At 46.9% G+C, this 22126-nt stretch overlaps 2 protein-coding genes across 4 annotated transcripts in view; both read left to right on the forward strand.

Annotated features, from left to right (window-relative positions):
* The first annotated feature begins 4390 nt into the window (after nt 1-4390).
* Nucleotides 4391-14065, forward strand: MFSD6L (major facilitator superfamily domain containing 6 like). The gene is made up of 2 exons (XM_073680983.1): nt 4391-4665; nt 12107-14065. Exon 2 carries the CDS (start codon nt 12140-12142, stop codon nt 13964-13966), a length of 1827 nt encoding a protein of 608 aa, XP_073537084.1. The 5' UTR covers nt 4391-4665; nt 12107-12139; the 3' UTR covers nt 13967-14065.
* Nucleotides 14066-20434: 6369 nt separating this feature from the next.
* LOC141272126 (bMERB domain-containing protein 1-like) overlaps nt 20435-22126 on the forward strand; it is a 30937-nt gene continuing 29245 nt past the window's right edge. For 2 of the 3 annotated variants that reach the window (XM_073682472.1, XM_073682470.1), the window contains exons 1-2: nt 20435-20542; nt 20625-20776. In XM_073682472.1, the coding sequence (XP_073538573.1) occupies nt 20695-20776 (82 nt within the window). In that variant the 5' untranslated portion in view covers nt 20435-20542; nt 20625-20694. The other variant, XM_073682471.1, reaches the window with a different exon arrangement.

Here is a 22126-nt window from a genome sequence, read left to right on the forward strand (position 1 = left end):
CTGAGAGCTATACATTTTTCATTTTTACGCCGGCAGATCCTTCTGTGACCAATTCATAGCTTGGGTCGTTCTCAATGTAACAATAGGAATTACGTTTACTTTTTGTTGCATATTTTACATATAACCTGCGTTTTTAATGGCAAAACATTTTATTGTTTATTTTATTTTTTAAATTTACCAATTGTTTTCATTTTTTTTTTCACTTAGTCCATACATGTCAAACTCTGGCCTGTGAGGCAAATCTGGCCCACAGGGTGATTATATTTGGCCTGCGACAAAAGAACCGTCACCATTATGTATGGAGGACTATGTGGGGCCCTTATTTTGTATAGAGGACTATGTGGGGCCCTTATTCTGTATAGAGGACTATGTGGGGCCCTTATTCTGTATAGAGGACTATGTGGGGCCCATTATTCTGTATGGAGGACTATGTGGGGACCATTATTCTGTATGGAGGACTATGTGGGGACCATTATTCTGTATGGAGGGCTATGTGGGGACCAAGGACTATGTGGGGCCCATTAACTATGTCGGGTCCATTATACTGTATACTGGATGGCCCGCAACTTTGTCCAAGTTTTTTATTTTGGCCCTCTGTGTTTTTGAGTTTCACATCCCTGACTTAGTCTCACTACGGGACTTGATCACTTTGATCGCTGGTGTAATAGACAGCAATAGTTCTTTACTGCAGTGCATCAGACCTGGTAGTTTTAGGCTCCGTTCACACATCCGTGTGTTACCATCCAAGAGAAACGGTCCGTTTATTTTCAGGTGTCCTCCTAGTTGTATCCTTTTTATTTTGACCTTCTGACCTTTTTATATTTTACTGACTCTTAGTTAAAAAACAAACAAATCAAATACGGAGGGAAAACTGAAGTACAAAGTCTGTCAGTGTCATCTGTTTTACACAGATCTCCAAAGACTTTAATGGCCGAGTCTGCTCCACAGAACACACGAGAATACAAACTACTCTAAGGTCGGTTTCACATGTAAGTATATCTCCGGTACCGTAGATGTCCGTGTCCCGTGTGTCCGAGTGTGTCACACGTGTGGCAACCGTGTGCCGCATCAGGATCACACGGACAGGCGCCTGGGAATCAGCGCTACAGGTAGCGCTGTTCCCAAGCGCTGATGCTGAACACTACCCTCATCATGGTTTCTTGCCGGTGCTGCGATCAGCACAATCAGGGACCATAATGAGGGTAGTGGTAGTTTGCTCCCACAGTGTCCCCACCTGTAAAAATAAGAATAAAATAACAAAATCCATCTACTCACCTCTCCTAGGTGTCCGCCGCTGTAATCCATGCGTCTGCTGCTGCCGAGGAGCCAGGGAGAATGAGCGGCTCCGGAGCTGCAGCTCAGGAGCTGTGTCCTGTCACTTACTGAGCGCAGCTCCGGAGCGGCTCATTCTCCCCGGCTCCTCTGTGTCAGCGGTCGCATGGATTACAGCGGGGGGCACCTAGGAGAGGTGAGTATATGGATTTTATTATTTTACTCTTATTTTTACACAGGGACAATGCGAGAGCAGACAACCACTACTCACATCATGATCCCTGCTGGTGCTGATCGCAGAGCCGGCAGGGAACCATGATGAGGGCAGTGTTCAGCACAGGCACTTGGGAACAGCAATTCCCAGGCGCTGGTACGCGTCACACGGATGACACACGGATGTCATCCGCGTGGTACGTTTTGCGGACCGCGTATCCGCAAAAAAAGGGACTTGTCTCCGTGTGGAGCACACGGACACAAGGTCCGTGAAAACACACTGACATGTGCGCAGACCCATAGAGTTGAATGGTTCTGCGTGTTTCAATGTCTCCGGTACATGTGGAAAGTGCCACCACTCGTACCGGAGACACTGACGTGTGAAAGAGCCGTTAGTCTGATGGACCTGTTTTTCACACTGATGTGTGTATGTATCAATAAAGCTTTATGGGTCATTGTGCTGTCCGGGGACAAAAAAAACAGACAGAACTAGGACGTGCTCGGGTATGTGTGGCACCCCAGGGGTCTGGTTGCCACAGTAATAGAAATATTATGTCTGAGAGCAAGTGGGAGGTTTCTCTGGTCAGGAGCCCTAAGCAAGCAACACTGCCCGCCCAGACCTGGGAGGGGAGGAATCTGCCCTTATAAACTGGGTCTGGGGCGGGATTAGGTCAGTCAGAGCCTAGTGAGTGAAGTGCCAGACAGAGTCAGAGTCTGGGAGTTAGAGCTGGAGAGGGAAAGTAAGAACCAGGAGCTCTGTAGGAACAGTAGCTGAATACCAGGGGCTGGAGCTGAGCAGAGTTCGCCCTGGTTGAAGACACTAATACCGGACACGGAGTCCGAGGCTGTGGGGACATCCAGGTCCAGCAGCAGAATCCAACCGGCAGGGGATTGAATGTCCTCTGGCCATAGAAGCCCGGAGGCACGGTCACAAGCTAGGGACCAGCACTGCCATCGTGAAGCGGAGGCTAATGGAAGGCCCCAAGTCACCAGCCATACGGGTGAGCACCACACGGTATACTCAGGGACGTGGGCTACTTCTACCCGCATAGAGCAAGGTAGCCAGTAAAGAGTGCAGATAGTCGGGGAGGCCTACAACTCCACCTGGCCAGGGGAGATCCTACTTGCTTACAGACTGACCAGGCCCCTACTGCTAACCAGTACTCCTGGGAGGGTCTGCGTTATTCCATCAGTAAAGACCCTGAACTGCACCACACGTCTGTGTTTCATCACCGCACCAGCACCATCAGTATTGGGACGCTCACACCATCACTCCCATCATCCACACTAGCTGCCCTGAGGCAATACTTCTCCCGTGTGGAGTTATCCCATACTTGGCTGCGCATACAACATCAGCCTCGGCGGTCTGCAGCGTAGCGGCGGTCCCCACTGACCGCAATCCACGGGTGGCGTAGTTGGACATTTGTTATCACACTCAGACTGCCACTGGTTTGACCGCCCTGGGCACGGACCGGGTCACAGCCACGGAGGACTACAACCCCCAGCGATCCGGCTCCGGGTATCCCCTGCACAGCACAGGCCCAGGGGGCGCGTCATATGCATGGGTGCTCGAGTGAGATGTTCAAGTACCCGCGGCTGCATGTTTTGTAGCAGTTAGACAGCCACAAAACATGTGGGGATTGCCTGACACACACGGGCAATCCCCTCATGTTTTGTACCTGTCTAACAGCCGCGAAACATGCGGCTGCGGGGACTTGAACATATCACTCGAGCACCCGTGCACACCTGAGCACCCTAGGCAAACTCGAGTAATGAGCACTTGCGCTCATCACTCATGACCATAGCTGGCTGACCACAAAATAAGTACTTGGCATCAGGTTGCTATTGCAACCATCAGATCACAGATACGTCAAAGAGGTGCCGCTGGGGTTTAAGAGGGAACCCCCTCCCTGTGTTAACCATCTTCTGAGGCTGCCATTACTATACACAGCTGATACCTGCCAGGGAGCGCAATTCCTCAGTGCTGTAAAAAGGAGGTGCTTAGTAATAAGGCCCATTAATGACCACCGTAAAAAGGCAAATCAGTGGCCATCAAGGGGTTCATATTGTTTAAAAAATATATATTTATTACCCAGTTTACGTGAACCTCTGATCAATTATTCACTTGTACTATATACCTGAAAGTGGCAGTGCAATACGTCCGTATGTAGAGAATCTCCCGGGCTTGATAACACAATCAAGATGGCGATGGTGCAGATGCCACAGTGACGCACTGGCACCCTGTAATCATGTCTCCGGGGAGGGGGGCGATGGGCACCAAAACGGGGGCGCAGGTGGTAGTTTGTGAGTGGCATCTAAATGGTTCATCGGCAGTGATCAGAGCTCGTGCCGATCACTGCCAACAGAGACCAGTGATGGCTGTGTTGTACAGCTGGCACCTGCCTCTGACAAAAAACATGGCATAAAACCTATTTTTATTTTTTCAGTCTATTTTATTGTATAGAAGCAATAAAACTGTATTAATTAGGGATCGTCATAATCGTACTGATGCTGCAAAAAATATTCTTTAATATTTATCACACATAAAAGGTATTACCATCAACGGTTAAACATGGCTTCATTACACGGCGACCACTCCAATCTTTCAACTACAACTATACCTCAGCGAACCCTCATTTACACAAGAGGAGCTAAACCCACCTGTGAGGAGAAGAGTCTGGAACATTCTCCCCCTGAGTAGACGCCTCAGACGGCAACCAATCAGAACCTTGCTCTCATTCCCTCATCTGCGTTGCATATATGAAATGTATCATCTAGTTGGAAAATAGCGCGTCAATTTTTTTTTTTTCTCTCCTAACAAGTCATTCATCTTGCACTCGCTAGATGGCAGCAGTTATCGCTGTCCTCTCTGTTTCTTGTCTATCCTTTTCTCACCTCTATGGTCTCTGCGCTTCATCTCGTCTCCAAGCGACGGTGACAGGTGACATGTATCGCTGCGGGTCAGGTGTATGAGCAGCGACACCTGCTGGTGGGCGTGGTTAGCAGCTGGGGGCGGTTTGTGCAGCAGGTTGCAGGCCGGTGACGTGTCCGCCACCTCCGGCAGGTGAGGCTGCGGGTGTAACTGTGTCCTGTCCGGAGATGTGGAGCCTCCTCCGGGTGTCATCTGTCCGGGAGACCCTTCCTTGTGCGGGGGAGAGCCCTGTATCATCCTAACGGCAGGTCAGTCTCTGTGCAGCACTGATTTACGTGTATATCACTCCAGTAATGACGTCATCATTAGCACAGAATACCTGCAGCAGTCCGAATAGGCCTGTGACGTCAGAACTGCACCATTATAACCCCTGCTATAACAAGTAGCAGACACATGTGCTTGATCTGTTCGGTGCCTTCTGCCATGTATTCAGCGTCTGCAGCCCCCGGATTAGTCATGGCAATGCATTGGTGACCCCCATAATCCTCAGGATTAGTCCCTAACATTTGCACAAAATGTTTCCATTTACTGACAGCAAGCAGGGAGATGGAAAACGAGGAGAAAAGCTGCAATTAATCTAGATAAAGCCTTTCTATATCACTTATAAGTGGTGATCATTCTTCGCCCCCCTCCCCCACCCCCAAATCTGTCTCCTGTACATCCGCCCCCGGTGTGACTGGTGAGGACAGACTTCGCACAGGAGGCACTACAACCTGCTCAACCTGTCCGAATACCATGACTGTCAGCGGAGGGGGAGAAGGTTAACCCTATCAGTGGCGGAGACTAGAAGAATATATTTGGGGTGTTACGGATGACCGTACCCCTCCCCCGACGTATACAAACCTCATTTGGAATTTTTCTGCGCCGCAGATTTCGAGATCCAGATCGGGTCAATTCCTGTTGCCGCTTCAACATGAAGGATGGAAATCCAATGTAAATCTGCCAAAAAATTTTAAGGTTAATTTACGGCAGATTTTTTTTGGGTTCCCCTCCCCCTGTATGGATAAAATAAATGACCGCACCTTCTTTTTGGTAACATTTCCCGTCAGGTTGGCTGATCTCATTGGGGAGGAGCTGGCAAAATATTACAGGGGTTGTCCACTACTTTAGATTACCCTCCCCCCCCCAAAAAAAAATGTATCCCCCCGGGGTCCAAAAGACTAAGACTTTTTGTAAATACCTTATGTTGCAGATAATGCCACCGATAGCGTTGCTCACAGGCATTATCAGCAACATAAGGTATTTACAAAAAGTCTTAGGGGCCCCGGGGAGATACATTGGGGGGGGGGGGAGGGGGTAATATAAAGTAGTGTACAATTTCTTTAATTAAAGCACTTAATGCCTGGTGGTTTCCGCTCCAAAGCCCCCCTGCCAAAGCGCTAACTAAACTCTCGAAAAAATGAGCATATACATTTCTATTATTTTTGAGGTTTCCATAGATGGCAAGGGATTTAAAAGTGACGGTCCATTTTTCAGGCTGTTTCAGCTCAGAAAACACAGATACTGTACAATACAAGTCAATGGGAAAGCTTAGAAGTCGCTCGCCCAGGTGTCTTTTTGAGCGGTTTCCCTGCATTTTTGCTTGGAAAAACCAGTAGCTGTTTCGTCAGTGTTAAATAAAAAAAAAAAAGAAGACGCTGGAAAAAATTGCCAGTGGTTAAATATATGAAAAAAATTGCTCAGGAAACAGCTAAAAAAGACTCGGCAGAAAAAAAACAACGTCAGCATTTCCTGAAGCCTCTTAAAAAAAACGTGTCCAGTTCACCCACATACCCTATGTCAGGGAACGTCAGGGACAATACCGGGGAGATCACGCAATATCTCACCGCTGCCGTCACTCTGTCAGGATTGAGCAGGGATTCGCGCGCACACGATCCCGATTACTCACTACGTAGCTATCGGCAAGCGAGCAGAAAGTGTATGGCGTACACACCTCCGGATTCCAACGCATGGAATATGTGTATACACCCCCGTACAGTCACTGTCAGCTTCACGATAGCCCAATTAATATTATTCGCCGCCACCACTGACCCAGTTTGAAATATAATACAGGCCTGGTCGGACGCCTGCTTTTTGGTAGCGTATTTGGTTTCGGGGAGGGAATGATTACAGAACAAAAGAAACAGAACTATTAAATTTTATATTTAATCCAAAAGGGAGGCAGTGTTTAGGAAAAATATACTAAGATTTTACAAAAGGGGACAATGCAGTACAGAGTATACAGTTACACAAATAAAACAGGATTAAAGAAGAAACTTACTATAAAGTTTGCAGAGACTACTCAGTATAGCTGGAGGGGGGGCGCCCCAATTTGACCGTTATCGAACGGAATCCTTTGCTTATAGTCTCTATACCCCCCCCCCTCAGCAATGAATACTGACCCCCCCTCCCACTTCCTTCGTTTGGCTGTGTCTTTTATGCCGAAGTGAGAGACCTGCCCACACACCCATGTGATGACTTCACGTAGGCTGGGCTCCAGCCTTCATATTTTTATTAGCATATCTGGTTTCTGCGATAATTTCTCGCTGGTTGATCGCAGAAGCCCGAAAGTGATACCATATTTTTCATTATGAATTTACCTTTTCCAGAGACCACACATGATACAGCTGTGGTCTGTCATTCTGTACTTTTGCTTTACCACTCCCCGGAGGGGCGTACAGCTACGGAAAATTATCCATATTGTTCCTTGGCAGACCCTGCCACTAAAAATATGGGTCCCATTATTATCGGAAGTATAGAACTCCAGATATTCCATAATTCATGTCGGCGCCAGCCAAACTGCAAATCTCTGTTGAATTCTTTTGAAGCCAGGAGCTAAATCTTCCTTAGTTACGTGTAAATTTATCACAAGCCTGTGTCACTGGAAAACACACTCGCATGCTAAATGGGTTTGGTAGCACCCTTTGTGCTAGCATTTGTCTACAAGCTATTTCTCCTGTGTGTTAATTTGCATAGCCGCCACTGGCCAAAGTGTCAGCTCTTCTCTTTTGACAAATACTATAGGGGAGGGGGCGATGAAGAGGGGTCTGGGAGGGAGAAATTCTTAATATCTTTATGACACTCTAATAGTGGCTCTACTCTCTGCTATAGGGGACTCATCGGTGGTCCTGTCTAGATGTAAAATCTTCTATAAGGACATGTTAAATGGGGCTTTCTAAGCATTCTGTACATCGGAGGTCCCCTGTGCAAGAACAATATAGGGCCCTTTGCAGTCCAAAAGATCATCATAATGCACAATTCAACCTGCTTTGGAGGTGGAAGTGGCCCCCTTACCTTTTGAGCCCCTATGCAGATGCACAGGTTGCACCAATGATATGTTCGCCTTTGGTCTTGTGGTCATGTCAGTAGTCCGTGGCTGCCGGACCAGAGCCATGCAAAATTCATCCTACCTGCCGGCATCCTTGGTACCTCTACTGATTAGAAGGTTCGGCATGGCGTCATCATTGTGGCACAACACGCGCATGACTTCTCGCCTTCTAATAGGAAGAGAGGGTCCTGCACATCATTTAGTTCCACTCTAACACTAGGATCGGTGAGGGTCTGGACCCTGGAATTTCTTTCCAGCATACCTTTGAAGTTTGAAGTTTGCAGTTCGGGCTGTGAAGACCTGCTTCCCTCCTCCATGCGTGGATACCCATGAAACTGTACCGGAAAAGTAATGTACCAATAACTGGGTGCCTGGCTGAAGAGTCGGACCCCCACAATTATCAGGTCACCTACTGCATCCATAATGACCCATTCCACTTTTCCATCTGAGATATATATAATATACAGTGCATTGTGAAAGTATTTGGCCTCCTTGAACTTTTCTACCTTTTGCCACATTTCTGGCTTCAAACATAAAGATATAAAATTATAATTTTTTTGGGAAGAATCAACAACAAGTGGGACACAATCGTGAAGTGGAACGAAATTTATAGGATATTTTAAACTTTTTTAACAAATTAAAAACTGAAAAGTGGGGTGTGCAATATTATTCAGCCCCCTTGAGTTAATACTTTGTAGCGCCACCTTTTGCTGCGATTACAGCTGCAAGTCGCTTGGGGTATGTCTCTATCAGTTTTGCACATCGAGAGGCTGAAATTCTTGCCCATTCTTCCTTGCAAAACAGCTCGAGCTCATTGAGGTTGGATGGAGGGCGTTTGTGAACAGCAGTTTTCAGCTCTTTCCACAGATTCTCGATTGGATTCAGGTCTGGACTTTGACTTGGCCATTCTAACACCTGGATATGTTTATTTTTGAACCATTCCATTGTAGATTTTGCTGTATGTTTGGAATCATTGTCTTGTTGGAAGATAAATCTCTGTCCCAGTCTCAGGTCTTTTGCAGACTCCAAAAGGTTTTCTTCCAGAATGGTCCTGTATTTGGCTCCGTCCATCTTCCCATCAATTTTAACCATCTTCCCTGTCCCTGCTGAAGAAAAGCAGGCCCAAACCATGATGCTGCCACCACCATGTTTGACAGTGGGGATGGTGTTTTGAGGGTGATGAGCTGTGTTGCTTTTACGCCAAACGTATCTTTTTGCATTGTGCCCCAAAAGTTCGATTTTGGTTTCATCTGACCAGAGCACTTTATTCCACGTTTGGTGTGTCTCCCAGGTGGCTTGTGGCAAACTTCAAACCAGACTTTTTATAGATATCTTTGAGAAATGGCTTTCTTCTTGCCACTCTTCCATAAAGGCCAGATTTGTGCAGTGTACGACTGATTGTTGTCCTATGGACCGACTCTCCCACCTCAGCTGTAGATCTCTGCAGTTCATCCAGAGTGATCATGGGCCTTTTGGCTGCATCTCCGATCAGTCTTCTCCTTGTTCGAGATGAAAGTTTAGAGGGACGGCCGGGTCTTGGTGGATTTGCAGTGGTCTGATACTCCTTCCATTTCAATACGATCGCTTGCACAGTGCTCCTTGAGATGTTTAAAACTTGGGAAATCTTTTGGTATCCAAATCCGGCTTTAAACTTCGCCACAACAGTATCTCGGAGCTGCCTGGTGTGTTCCTTGGTCTTCATGATGCTCTCTGCACTGGAAACAGAACCCTGAGACTATCACAGAGCAGGTGAATTTATACGGAGACTTGATTACACCCAGGTGGATTCTATTTATCATTACCAGTCATTTAGGACAACATTGGATCATTCAGAGATCCTCACTGAACTTCTGGACTGAAAGTAAAGGGGCCGAATAATATTGCACGCCCCATTTTTCAGTTTTTAATTTGGTAAAAAAGTTTAAAATATCCAATAAATTATATTCCACTTCACGATTGTGTCCCACTTGTTGTTGATTCTTCCCCAAAAAATTTGAAATGTGGCAAAAGGTAGAAAAGGTCAAGGGGGCCAAATACTTTCACAATGCACTGTATATATGTAAAAAATTTTTTTTTTGTATTAGTCCCTACAGTGGACTTGAACTTACGGTTGCTTGTGAAATACATTCAAATACCTCTGTATTGCAGTGTATTGTACTTATAGCAATACTTTATTGGAGCAGAAAATGGCAGACACAAGGGTCTTCAGGAGGCCCCTGGCTGCTATGAAGACCAAGTGGGACCCTCGCGATTGCGTCATGATGGGATAACAGAGAGGATCCCCTGTCTAACCGCTTAGATGCCACGGTCTTTATTGGCTAAGGCATCGAAGGTGTTAATCTGCAGGTAATGAAGCTCCATACACTGGAACCCACAGATGATGCGGATATAAATCACATGTCGGGAAGAATTGGTTTCCAGCCGTAAGCATCGATTACCTATTGATAGGACATGTCCGATCATTGGAGATCTGACCTCCATCCTTCACCAATTCCCGGCTCCTTATTCTGGCAATCAGGTGATAGTTTGGTGAAAATTGCAAATACAGTGAGACCTCTTTATGACGACCACTTGGGGGGTGGTTTCCTCCTCGATGACGTGTATGTATAGTATATTGAGCCAAAAATCTGTCATAGGAACTCAGGATAAGGGGGTGCTCCTGAAGGTGGGGAGTGCTGTATACAGAGTGCAGAACTAGTTGGGGAGTACCTGATGGAGTTTTGGTGGGTGGCTATGAGCAGATGGAGGTGACCTCATGGGTTTAGGATCTCCAGCCCCCCACCCCCCTCCCCAATAGAAGGAATCTATAGAAGTGCAGCACATCGCACCCAGCAAGCAATCACATGTACATGCTCCTTACTATAACATGTCGTGGGGAGGGGGGAGTCAGCCGACAGAGCTCATTATCACACCAGGAAGTTATGTCCTGCTGAGAGAGCAAACACTCACACCCTTTCAAGACACTGGCTGCAAAGTACCAAGTATTTTCCTGCCAAGTTCCTTATCTTGACAGACGGACATTTTTTGTTACAATGCCAAGATGATAGGACGTTGATTTTTCTTTTCTTTATAAGTAGAAAATACATTTACACCCAAATGATCCACCTCGGCTGTTTGTCCCTAACGCGGTACCAGGCTCATATGGCGCAAGTTTATTCCTCTACGTGCAATTTGCACTACTTTTGTGGGCTGTCATGCGGCAGATGCACAGTCTCCATTGTGGTCTGTAGAGACGATGCAAAAACGTGTCGGCACAATGAAATGTTACATGTGCTCCGTATTTAAGAAAGTCGTGTAGCACTTAAAGGGGTTTTCTTTAGTTGTTAGAAGAGTCCCTTGACTACAAGCTGATCGCACGTACATCCTGGTAAGACCCCTAGTGATCAGCTGTAATATGTAGGGAAATATTGCTTAAGTGTTCAATTTCTTTGCAGCGCCACCACTGGGAAAATGAAGCATTGCACCGCGTCCGTTCACATCAGTGGGGTATCTGTGTGATACAGGACAGGACAGGTCCTCCCGGGGAGGGAGATGCTCTTTGAAGCTTTTCATTTTGGCCAAGAGAAGGATCCTTAGCGGACACCCCATTAAAAAGGTGTATGAAAATAGGTGTCCCTTCATGGCAAAAACAAATTTTTGCTAAAGGGGATCAGGACACATGGTGACAAGTTATTAAAGGGATTGTACAGGATTAGAAAAACACCTGTCCATGAGTGGTATTACTTGCAGCTTATTAACAAGAATAAAACTTCAGTCACAAGTCCCTTTTTTTTCCACATACGAGAAAACCTGTCTCGTTCGAGTTTCATAATCATGGACTATTGTACGTGAAAAACGGACATGTGCATGAGGCCTGAGGCTGAGCTGCAGAACCAGACAGCTCTAATTTTATACTATCCCTTTAACTATGGCAGTAGTGAATGAGACTAGCGATAAGCGAATAAATTTGCAGGACCCTGGTATTCTATGGCTGCGGGATGGGAGTCCTGCAATCTGCCTCATGCCGCAGTCATCCCCAGCGCCTCTTCTGATTTGTAAGCCCAGCAGCGACGTCATTGTTTCAGTATCACGCCAGGCTATCCAATGAGAAGAGACGCCGGGGATGCCAACAGGTAGGAGGAGGCCCAACAGACTACTGACGTAGCCACTGGACCAGAGTCCCGGGAACCGATTTGTTCATCTATAGATGTGACCCTAGGAAATGCACATATTTTATAGCCTATGTGATAAAGTAGGTTGAACAAATGTAACACATTCTTCATGGTCATATAATCTATTGAATTCCGATACAATTATCTGACTTGTTGTTAATATATATCATAGTCCACTGATAACAATATATGGGGAGCTTTCCTAACCCTTGCTCTGTTATGTGTTCACAGGACTCCTGGAAGAGGCTCTTCCCAACTAAAAACATGAGTGTCACCAAGCAGTGGGACATCAGCAAGGCTCTGGCCATTGCGGGCCTTTTCCATTTCTTCCACGGCATTGGAAAGTTCTGCCTTATCCCTTTCTTCACCATCTTCTTAAGACACCTGGGACTAAGTCCTCCTCTGGTGGGGATAATAATAGGCCTGAAGCACATGATCCATGTTTTTTGGGCTCCTTTTTGCTCTTATATGGCTAAAACGAACAGTAAGAGAAGGATTCTCATCACCACTTCTCTGTTATTGTCAGCCGGAGTTGGCATAGCCTTCACTTTGTTTCCCCCGTTGGAAAGAGATATGGTCCTGAGATACTGTAACGTTAGTCTTCCCTGGAAGCAGAAGGTGACCACCCCAGGTGCTATAGATCTGGAGCTGTTTGGACCTGAGGACAATACAAGTTTTCTGCTTCCTGAAGGTTCTTCGACATCTCAGCCAGAACCAGTCCTGTTTACAGAACATTGGACTATGGAAGCCACAACCGTGGAAAATAATGACACCACAGAGACAACATTTGCCCTTTCCACTTTAACAACACTTCTAGAAACCAACACTCCAAGGCAGAAAAAGCTTAAACCAATGACTAAACCAACATCCGCTAAGTCTAGAGAGAAAACCACTAGCCATAACAATGAGCTTTTGGGCAACTCTTCTCAAGTAGGCTCAGGTTCTACTCTTATACCATCTCCGAAACGTAAACCATCCAACCATTCTGTACATAAGAAAGTCCGAGATGTCAGCTTGGGTATTCCGGTTCTGGAACATCTCCTGGATAATGAACATAAGATATTCCTGGTTGTGTTGGGCATGGTCATGGTCTGGTCCATCTTCTCGGCTCCACTAAAGTGGACAACAGATGACAGCCTTTATGAATATCTCGACTTTGTAGACGCCACTGACCGGCATGGTAAAGTCTGGATTTGGAGCCACATGGGAGCTTGCATTGGCTCCTGTGCCGTTGTACTGTTGATGGAGAATATCAGTTGCTTCCTGACAGCAGACATCCCCAGAATCTATCTTCATTTCTACGGCTATTCTGCGTTTATGATCATCACTATTTTCCTTGCCACTTTTTATCCTATACACGTGTCAAAGAAAACTGAACACAGCAACAAGACCATGAAAGCCTTGGCTCTCATTGGAAGCGACGGCCAAGTCATCCTGTTGACCATCACCGTCTTTTTGACTGGTGCCATTTGGTCCACAGCTCACAACTTCTTGTTTTGGCAGATGCAGGATGTGGGCAGCACAGAGCTCTATATGGGAATCTCCGTCGGCCTTGCTATTTTCTCCGAAGTCGTGCTTCACTTCTTCAGGGGTAAAATGTTGAGAGCCTTATCGCTCAAATGGACGGTAGTCACCGGCCTCAGCTGTCTGGCATTACAGATGGTCTATTACTCGTTCTTATGGATACCTTGGGCTGTATTGCCCATTCAAGTTTTGAGTGCCTTCAGCAACGGAGCCCTCATCTGGGCTGTAAATGCCCAAGCCAATGACGTGGCCACGCCAGGGACGGAGAGGGCTCTGCAGCTGGTTCTGCACTGCTTGTCACATGACTGTGGCGCCAGCCTGGGCAGCTTTGCCAGTGGTTTCATCGTCAACAGTTTTAGCCTTCCTATACTGTTCCAAGCATGCAGCGTAACTCTGCTGCTCTGGATCGCTTTGTTCTTGTTGGTCCATCCCAGACTTCCTCATATAAAGAAAATTAACTATTCGCGGCTCCTGGCGGCAGACAACAGTGACATGAGCGACACTGATGACGACCAGGAAAGAGACTGGCTTGTTAAAGCTATGAAAGATGATTGCAAACAATGGTAGCTTGTAATAAAATGCATGACTTTACAGCATCATGGATCTAATCTTTAATGTAATATGGCTCACTATGAAAATGGTGATAATATATAATATTTTATTACACTCCGTGTTTTTTGTTTTGTTTTTCTTTACCTTTCGATTCCTTGGCGAGTTGCTTAAAGATTAGGCAGCTTGCCAGAGGCACCTAGGCTATTAATTACCCCACATTACATAAAAGTATATCTGATAGATGCAGTCTGTTCTGCAGCATCGCGGTGTGAGGTCACGACATTGGAGGGGGATCGCGGCGTGAGGTCGCGACATTGGAGGGGGATCGCGGAGCGAGGCAGATTCATCTGAGGGGGGATCGCGGTGCGAGGCGGCGACATATGTTTACTATTTGGTGACTTGTCTGTATTGATACGCTAAAATAGTCATGCCAAAGGAAGTTGCACAAATGGTTTTGGTCGCGCCACAGCATGTGTGAGACAAGGCGAAAAACATTTGTACAGCATGGTCTATGACTCAATTTTGCTGTGCAGCTTTTGTCTTTTAAGCCACGTTCACACATTCAGTATTTTACATCAGTATTTGTAAGCCAAAATCAGGAGGGGAACAATTGGAGGAAAAGTATAATAGAAACATGTCACCACTTCTGTAATTTTCACCCACTCCTGATTTTGTCTTACAAATACTGAGGTAAAAACTGACCAAATACTGAACATGTGAACGTGGCCTTAGGCTGATACTACAAAACTGGACCCATAAAACCTTTTTTAAGGAGTCAGTAATGCAACAAAAACCTATTCTAACATTGAACTTGCCCCCCCCCCCTCCCCCCCGGTACATAAAATAGAGCTTCTATTGGTAGTTACAGCTGGGTCCCCGCCACTTTACCTCTCGTTTCCTCCCCAGTAGTTGGAGCAGATTACCAGCCCTATGTAGTCACAGCACCACTCCTACCTGTGAGAAATGTCAGAAGAGCTTTCACTCTATTAATCAAGCAGTCATGGTCATTCTCTCCTCTGAAATAGACAATGGGGGGCTGCATGAGCCTTCCTGACCTCCTCCACTAACTCATACATGTCAAACTCTGGCCCGTGGGCCAAATCTAGGTGGTTTTATTTGGCCCTCGACACCAGAACCACCACCGCTATGTGGTGCCAATTATTCTGTGAGGAGGGCTATGTGGGGCCCATTATTCTATGTGGAGGACCATACTGGTTGGCCCGCGACTTTGTCCAAGTTTTTCATTTTGGCCCTCCGTGTTTTGAGTTTGACATCCCTTCACTAACTGTATCTAGTTGGTAAAATGTTTACAACGGCCATATTTAGTAGCTATGGAGCCGACATTGCATCACAAAGTCTTCAGAGCAATGTTCTCACCCAAATGTGGCCTTCTGAAGGGGTCAGAGAATGATGTCAAGATTACCAAACGGCAAATTCCTACATTGGCATCATCCCTGGTATAGTGTTTGGCACTATTGCCTTGCAACAATGGGGTCCTGAGACTCAACCTGACCAAGTTCATCTGCATGGAGACTCTGTATGTTCCTCCCATGTTTGGGTGGGTTTCCTACAGGTTCTTCAGTTTCCTTACACTATACTGAGTTTATTTGGCTTCCTGTGAAATTGGTGTAGACTGTGAGCCACAGTGGGGACAGGTATGTGCATGAGAGACACCGATACGTTGGTGCTATACGAGCAATAGAAATAAATGGCCACATCTCAACCTGCGAAATAAATACGACAGTGAATCCATATAGTCCAGGTTTTCAACAATTGTTTGCCTCTTGTGGGTGTATGATAAATATATGGCAGCCCAGTATGGCAACATTTGTGGCGTTGGGTAACACCATCAGGCCCTGTAGTAGGCATAAGATCAGTTATGCCCATTCTGGAGGGAGATTTGGCAAACAGCACCAGCTAACAGGCAAGTGCTCTGTGCCGGCCACGGCCATCAAGGCCGCAGCGAGATGCTTGCCTGAATCCATAAATTTCATCTACTCTCAATGGTTACTATAAAGGGGGTTATCCCATCTGGTTTCATTTTCTGTCAGTTTTGGCGCTTCCATACAAGTGAACACAGAGAGCCGCACCTGCCTGACCGCATGGGATGGCGCCCCGTTCTCAAGGACCTGCATCTTGTGTGGATATGCCATAGAATTCCCAGATGGCATAACCCCTTCAAGTCAAGGAGTACACGATATTGTTACTTCACACCCTTAACGTTAACGGTCCATATAGACTGTTTGTAGGAAAGCACGATCCAAACCATTGGCCTTTCTAAACAGACCAGCAAAAGAATGGTTGTGTGGTTTTGTAAGTCAAACAGCAAGATTAAGTGACTACGCAGGAAAAAAAGTGGCTCAAAACTGCGTGTGAACGCAGCCTTAGTTGGGAACGAAAAGAGTTGCTATAAAAGCTTGTCCTGGATCATTGGCTCATCTAGGTTATGTTCACATCATAATAATAATTTATATTTGTATAGCGCCAACATATTCTGCAGCACTTTACAATTTTATGGGGGGGGGGGGACTTGAACAGACAAAAAGACATTACCAAATAAGCATAACTCAGATATTAAAAGGAGTGAGGGTCCTGCTCGCAAGCTTACAGTCTATGAGGAAATAGGGGGGATACAAAAGTTAAAATGTACAAATATTGTTTAATACAGCCATAATACGCTAAATAGGGCAAGTACATAACACTACATGAACTAGTCGCCAGCCAGTATGTGTGCAGTCCAGACAGAAGCTATTAAGTGCATGGATGGTATGAGCATGATTTTGAAGAAAATTTTGATATGGGCCAAACTGGGACAGTTAGACAAGTGTGTTAAGGCGATAGGCCAGTCTAAAGAAATTAGTTTTTAGGGCATGCTTAAAGCTGTAGGTATTGGGAATTAATCAAATTGTCCTGAGTAGTGCATTCCAAAGAATTGGTGCAGCACATGAGAAATCTTGGAGACGGGAGTGGGAGGTTCGGATTAAGGAGGATTTTAGTTTTAAGTCATTAGCAGAACGGAGGGCATGGGAAGGGTGGTAGACTGAGATGAGGGAGCAGATGTAGAGTGGTGCTGAATCGTGTAGAGCTTTGTGGGTAAGAGTGATAAGTTTATATTGAATTCTGTATTGGATGGGCAACCAGTGCAATGACTGGCACATGGAAGAGGCATCGGTGTAGCGGTTGGCGAGGAATATGATCCTGGCTGCTGCGTTAAGGACGGATTGGAGAGGGGAAAGTTTAGAAAGAAGGAGCCCGATTAGTAAAGAGTTGCAATAGTCCAGACGAGAATGAATAAGAGCTACAGTAAGAGTTTTTGTCGAGTCAAAGGTAAGAAAAGTTTTGATTCTAGAGATGTTTTTGAGGTGTAGATGACACGAGCAAGTGAGTGATTTGATGTGAGGAGTGAAGGAAAGATCTGAATCGAGTATGACCCCAAGACAGCGGGCTTGTTGCTGGGGAGTAATGGTGGAGTCACAAACGGGAATAGCAATATCGGGCACAGGTAGGTTCGTGGAGGGAGGAAATACGAGTAGTTCAGTTTTTAACAGATTCAATTTTAGATAGAGGGAGGACATAGTGTTAGAGACTAAGGAAAGACAATCGCTGGTATTTTGTAATAATGCAGGGGGTGATGTCTGGAAAAGAGGTGTATAATTGGGTGTCATCAGCATAGAGATGGTACTGAAAACCGAATCTGCTGATTTTATCCAATAGGAGCTGTGTATAAGGAGAAAAGAAGGGGGCCTAGGACTGATCCTTGAGGGACCCGACAATAAGGGGAAGGGGAGAGGAAGAGGAGCCGGCAACAGACACAGTGAAGGAGCGGTCACAGGGGTTGGAGGAGAACCAGGATAGAACAGTGTCCTTGAGGCCAATAGAGAAAAGCATAGTGAGCAGAAGTTGTTGATCCACAGTGTCAAATGCTGCAGAGAGATCTAGGAGAATCAGTAGGGAGTAGTGACCATTAGATTTAGCGGTTAGTAGATCATTAGAGACTTTGGTGAGGGCAGTTTCAGTAGAATGTGAAGAGCGGAAACCAGATTGTAAAGGGTCATGTCACGGGTGTGTCGGAGATGACAGACAATCGCCCTGCAGTGGCTTGTAGGAGATCTCCACGTTTGGCATTGCAGACAGCTTCCTAGATAGGAGGCTGTCTTTAGGACCCAGCGACTACCTCCCTATGGCCTGGGTGTATATATACCTGGTCTCTCCAGGTGGGCATCGCCGGTTATACTCATTCCTTCCTGGATCTTGGCTGTAGCAGCACCACTTTCTCTCTGGAGTCTTGAGGCCGTGTGCACTGTTGGAGTTCATCTAAAGCTAAGCCGTTATTCCCTTGTTTTGTCTTTCCCTATTGTCTTTAGTTGCTAGTGGAGATTGACTAGTGCTCATCTCCTTCCACCCCTAGTTGTAGCCTTTCGCAAGGAACAGCAGGCCGAGGCACATGATCAGTGACAGGGGGAGTCAGGGTGATGCTAGTCCAGATTAGAAGGTCACCACTCCCCCCTTTCCCTAATGTCTGGGCTCCCTTCCCCTCTGTGTTGTACTCACACCTGGCGTTACTCTGTATTGCACTCTCACCTGGCGTGACAGATCAAGAAGAAAATTATCTGAGAGACAGCGGATTAGACGGGACTGGACCAGGAGTTTAGAGATAAAGGGAAGATTGGAAACAGGTCTGTAGTTAGCAGCACAGTTCTGGTCGAGGGATGGTTTTTTAAGTAATGGATGTATGCTGGCGTGTTTAAAAGAGGAGTGAAAGATACCAGATGAGAGGGAGAGGTTGAATATTTTAGTTAGGTGAGTGGTCACAGCTGGAGAAAGGGACTTAAGGAGATGTGAGGGAATAGGGTCACTGGTGCAGGTGGTAGGGCAAGAAGAAGCAAAGAGCCTGGTCACTTCTTCTTCCGTGACTGGTTCGAAGTCAGAAAATGAGCAAGATGCACTGTGGGAGGGAGGAGCATGAATAACATTTGGGGATTGGGAGAAAATTTCCTGTCGGATATGGTCAATTTTTTCTTTGAAATAATTGGCTAGATCGTCAGCGCTGAGGTCGGTGGTCGGGGTCTGTGCTGTTTGATTAAGGTGAAGTGAAAAGTGTAGTTTAGGATTATTGGACAGTGAGATGATGAGGTTGTTAAAGTAGGTTTGTTTGGAGAGGTGAAGGGTGGAGTTATAGATTTTAAGCATTAAGCATAAATTTATAATGGAGGAAATCTTCGGGCAGATTAGATTTTCTCCACAGCCTTTCGGCACACCTAGAGCACCGCTGGAGAAAACGTGTTTGAGGCGTGTGCCAGGGTTGTCGCTGTCTTTGCCGAATTGTTCTCTGTGTAGGAGCTGCGGCTTCATCCATCGCGCATTGCAATGTTTCATTATAAAGCTTCAGTGCAGAGTCAGGACATGAGAAGGAGGAGATCCGGGCCAATGATAATTGCAACATTTTCATAAATTTCTGGGTGTTAATGACGCGTATATTTCTCTAGGTGTGGAAAGTGGGGGTGTCTTGAGCAGGGAGACAGTTCTTGACAGAGAAGGTTGTGATCTGAGAGAGGAAGAGGAGTAAAGTCATGTATTGAACAGAGCCGGTCAAGAGTATTTCCATCTTCATGTGTAGGAGAGTTAGTAAGCTGTGAAAGGCCGAAGGAGGAAGTTGGTGATAAAAGATGAGCTGCAGATGGGGAGAGGGGATCGCCAATTGGGATGTTAAAGTCCCCCATGATGAGAGTGGGGATGTCACAGGAAAGACAGTTTGGAAGCTAAGTGTCAAAGTGATCCGGAAACTGACGGGAGGGAGTCGGAGGGCGATACACAACTGCCACTCGCAGGGAGAAGGGCCGGTAGAGTCTGACTGTGTGGACCTCAAAAGAAGGGAAGATAAGGGATGGTACTGGGGGGATAACCTGAAAAGTACATTTTGTTGAAAGGAGCAGACCAACACCTCCACCTGATCTGTTGTCAGGTCGCGGGGTATGAGAGAAATGTAGGCCAACATAGGAGAGATCAGCAGCAGCGGTGGTGTCCGACTGCTGGATTTTTAAGATCTCCAGTCAGTAAAGGGAAATCTTATTTATTTTGCATGCAGAAGCTGAAAACCCTCAGCCTGATCCCGACCAACTAACACCCATGTGAGCAAAAGGAGGTTTCACCCTTTCGATGTAAACAAGAAAGTTTCCATGCGCTGACAGCAAGCAGAGGTTTTGAAAAGGACGCAGAATCAAGTATGTCAGAAGAGTGCAGGAAGTTTCCCTTTACACTAGAATTAGAAAAACACGGCTGCTTTTTATTTTTCCCCCTCCCAGAAATGGCACCACACCTGTCTACAGGTTGGGCATGGTATTGCAGTTTCGCCTCATTCATTTCAGTGGTAATACCAGATATGGACAGGAGGGAGTGACACTTTTTTGAGGGGGGAAGATGCCATATTTTTTCCTAATCCTGGACTTTATTTACACTGCGGAGTCACAACTGCTTTCATTGGGATCCTGCAGACAGAGTGCAGATGCATAGAAGAGCCACTAGAGGGCAGATTTTCGCCAGCAGTCCAGAATCTCCCAGCTGATAAGTCTCCAATGGTTTGGTAGCAGCCAAGTGAGTGTCTGTGCAGCCCCCCCTCCTCCAGCCTCGCTCTCCGAGCCCCTCTGCCATGTAGTTATTTATTTTTCTCTTGCAGTGATGCTGCGGTCGGGGGACATCCATCTGCGCACATAGATCACCCCGGGGGGCTTCCCTGGCTGCTGACAATGGAGAAAGAACACAGATCATCAAAGCAGTACGGATCCCTGGAATCCACCGTGTGGCAAGCCAGCGAGCAGCAAGCCACAGGTGAGTGCCTGCATGAGTCCTAGCATATCCCGCCGTAATGAGGACGGCCAGCGTCACTGGAATTAATACAAATGGTAGTAAAATCCCATAGAATTCTCCTAGTGAGCCGTCAGTCTGAGCATGGGGCTGGCACACGGGCACCGTACCCTAGTGAGCCGTCAGTCTGGGCATGAGGCTGGCACACGGGCACCATACCCTAGTGAGCCGTCAGTCTGGGCATGAGGCTGGCACACGGGCACCGTACCCTAGTGAGCTGTCAGTCTGGGCATGAGGCTGGCACACGGGCACCGTACCCTAGTGAGCCGTCAGTCTGGGCATGAGGCTGGCACACGGGCACCGTACCCTAGTGAGCCATCAGTCTGGGCATGAGGCTGCCACACGGGCACCGTACCCTAGTGAGCCATCAGTCTGGGCATGAGGCTGCCACACGGGCACCATACCCTAGTGAGCCGTCAGTCTGGGCATGAGGCTGGCACACGGGCACCGTACCCTAGTGAGCCGTCAGTCTGGGCATGAGGCTGGCACACGGGCACCGTACCCAAGTGAGCCATCAGTCTGGGCATGAGGCTGCCACACGGGCACCATACCCTAGTGAGCCGTCAGTCTGGGCATGAGGCTGGCACACGGGCACTGTACCCTAGTGAGCCATCAGTCAGGGCATGAGGCTGGCACACGGGCACCATACCCTAGTGAGCCGTCAGTAAGGGCATGAGGTTGGCACACGGGCACTGTACCCTAGTGAGCTGTCAGTCAGGGCATGAGGCTGGCACATGGGCACCGTACAGAGCTGTCCTTGCATGCCACAGCTATCCTGCAGGGGGGATCAGCATGCGGCTCCCCCGCTCTGCACAGCTCCATTCATAAAACGTCTCGGCAGCGGCCCCCGCTCACGTGCCATCCTCATGAATGAGGGAGAACTTGTCACCGTCCTATAGTGTCTGAGATCGTAGGCTGAGATACACCGGCTCAGCAGCAGAGTATCACACGCGTTCATAGAACATACAGCAGACAGTATCACACATGATAAGATACACCAAGTAGGTAAACACGATAACATATCATAGGTTTAGATACCGCTAATTAACAGGTAGTATCGCACATGATCGAATTAGGTACACCAGCTCTACAGATATGGTCACACATGAGAGACTAATAGACAGGCTCAGCTGGAAGTATCACACATGATAGGATTAGATACACCGACACAGCAGACAGTATCACACATGATAGGATTAGATACACCGACACAGCAGACAGTATCACACATGATAGGATTAGATACACCGACACAGCAGACAGTATCACACATGATAGGATTAGATACACAGCTCAGCAGACAGTATCACACAT

Source organism: Phyllobates terribilis, unplaced genomic scaffold, assembly GCF_046119375.1.
Source record: "Phyllobates terribilis strain yellow unplaced genomic scaffold, ASM4611937v1 Scaffold_5__5_contigs__length_657084704, whole genome shotgun sequence".
In the NCBI taxonomy this organism is placed as follows: Eukaryota; Metazoa; Chordata; class Amphibia; order Anura; family Dendrobatidae; genus Phyllobates; species Phyllobates terribilis.

What these genes read in the sequence shown, in the direction of transcription:
- MFSD6L (XM_073680983.1), top strand. Translation starts at nt 12,140, where the DNA reads ATGAGTGTCACCAAGCAGTGGGACATCAGCAAGGCTCTGGCCATTGCG.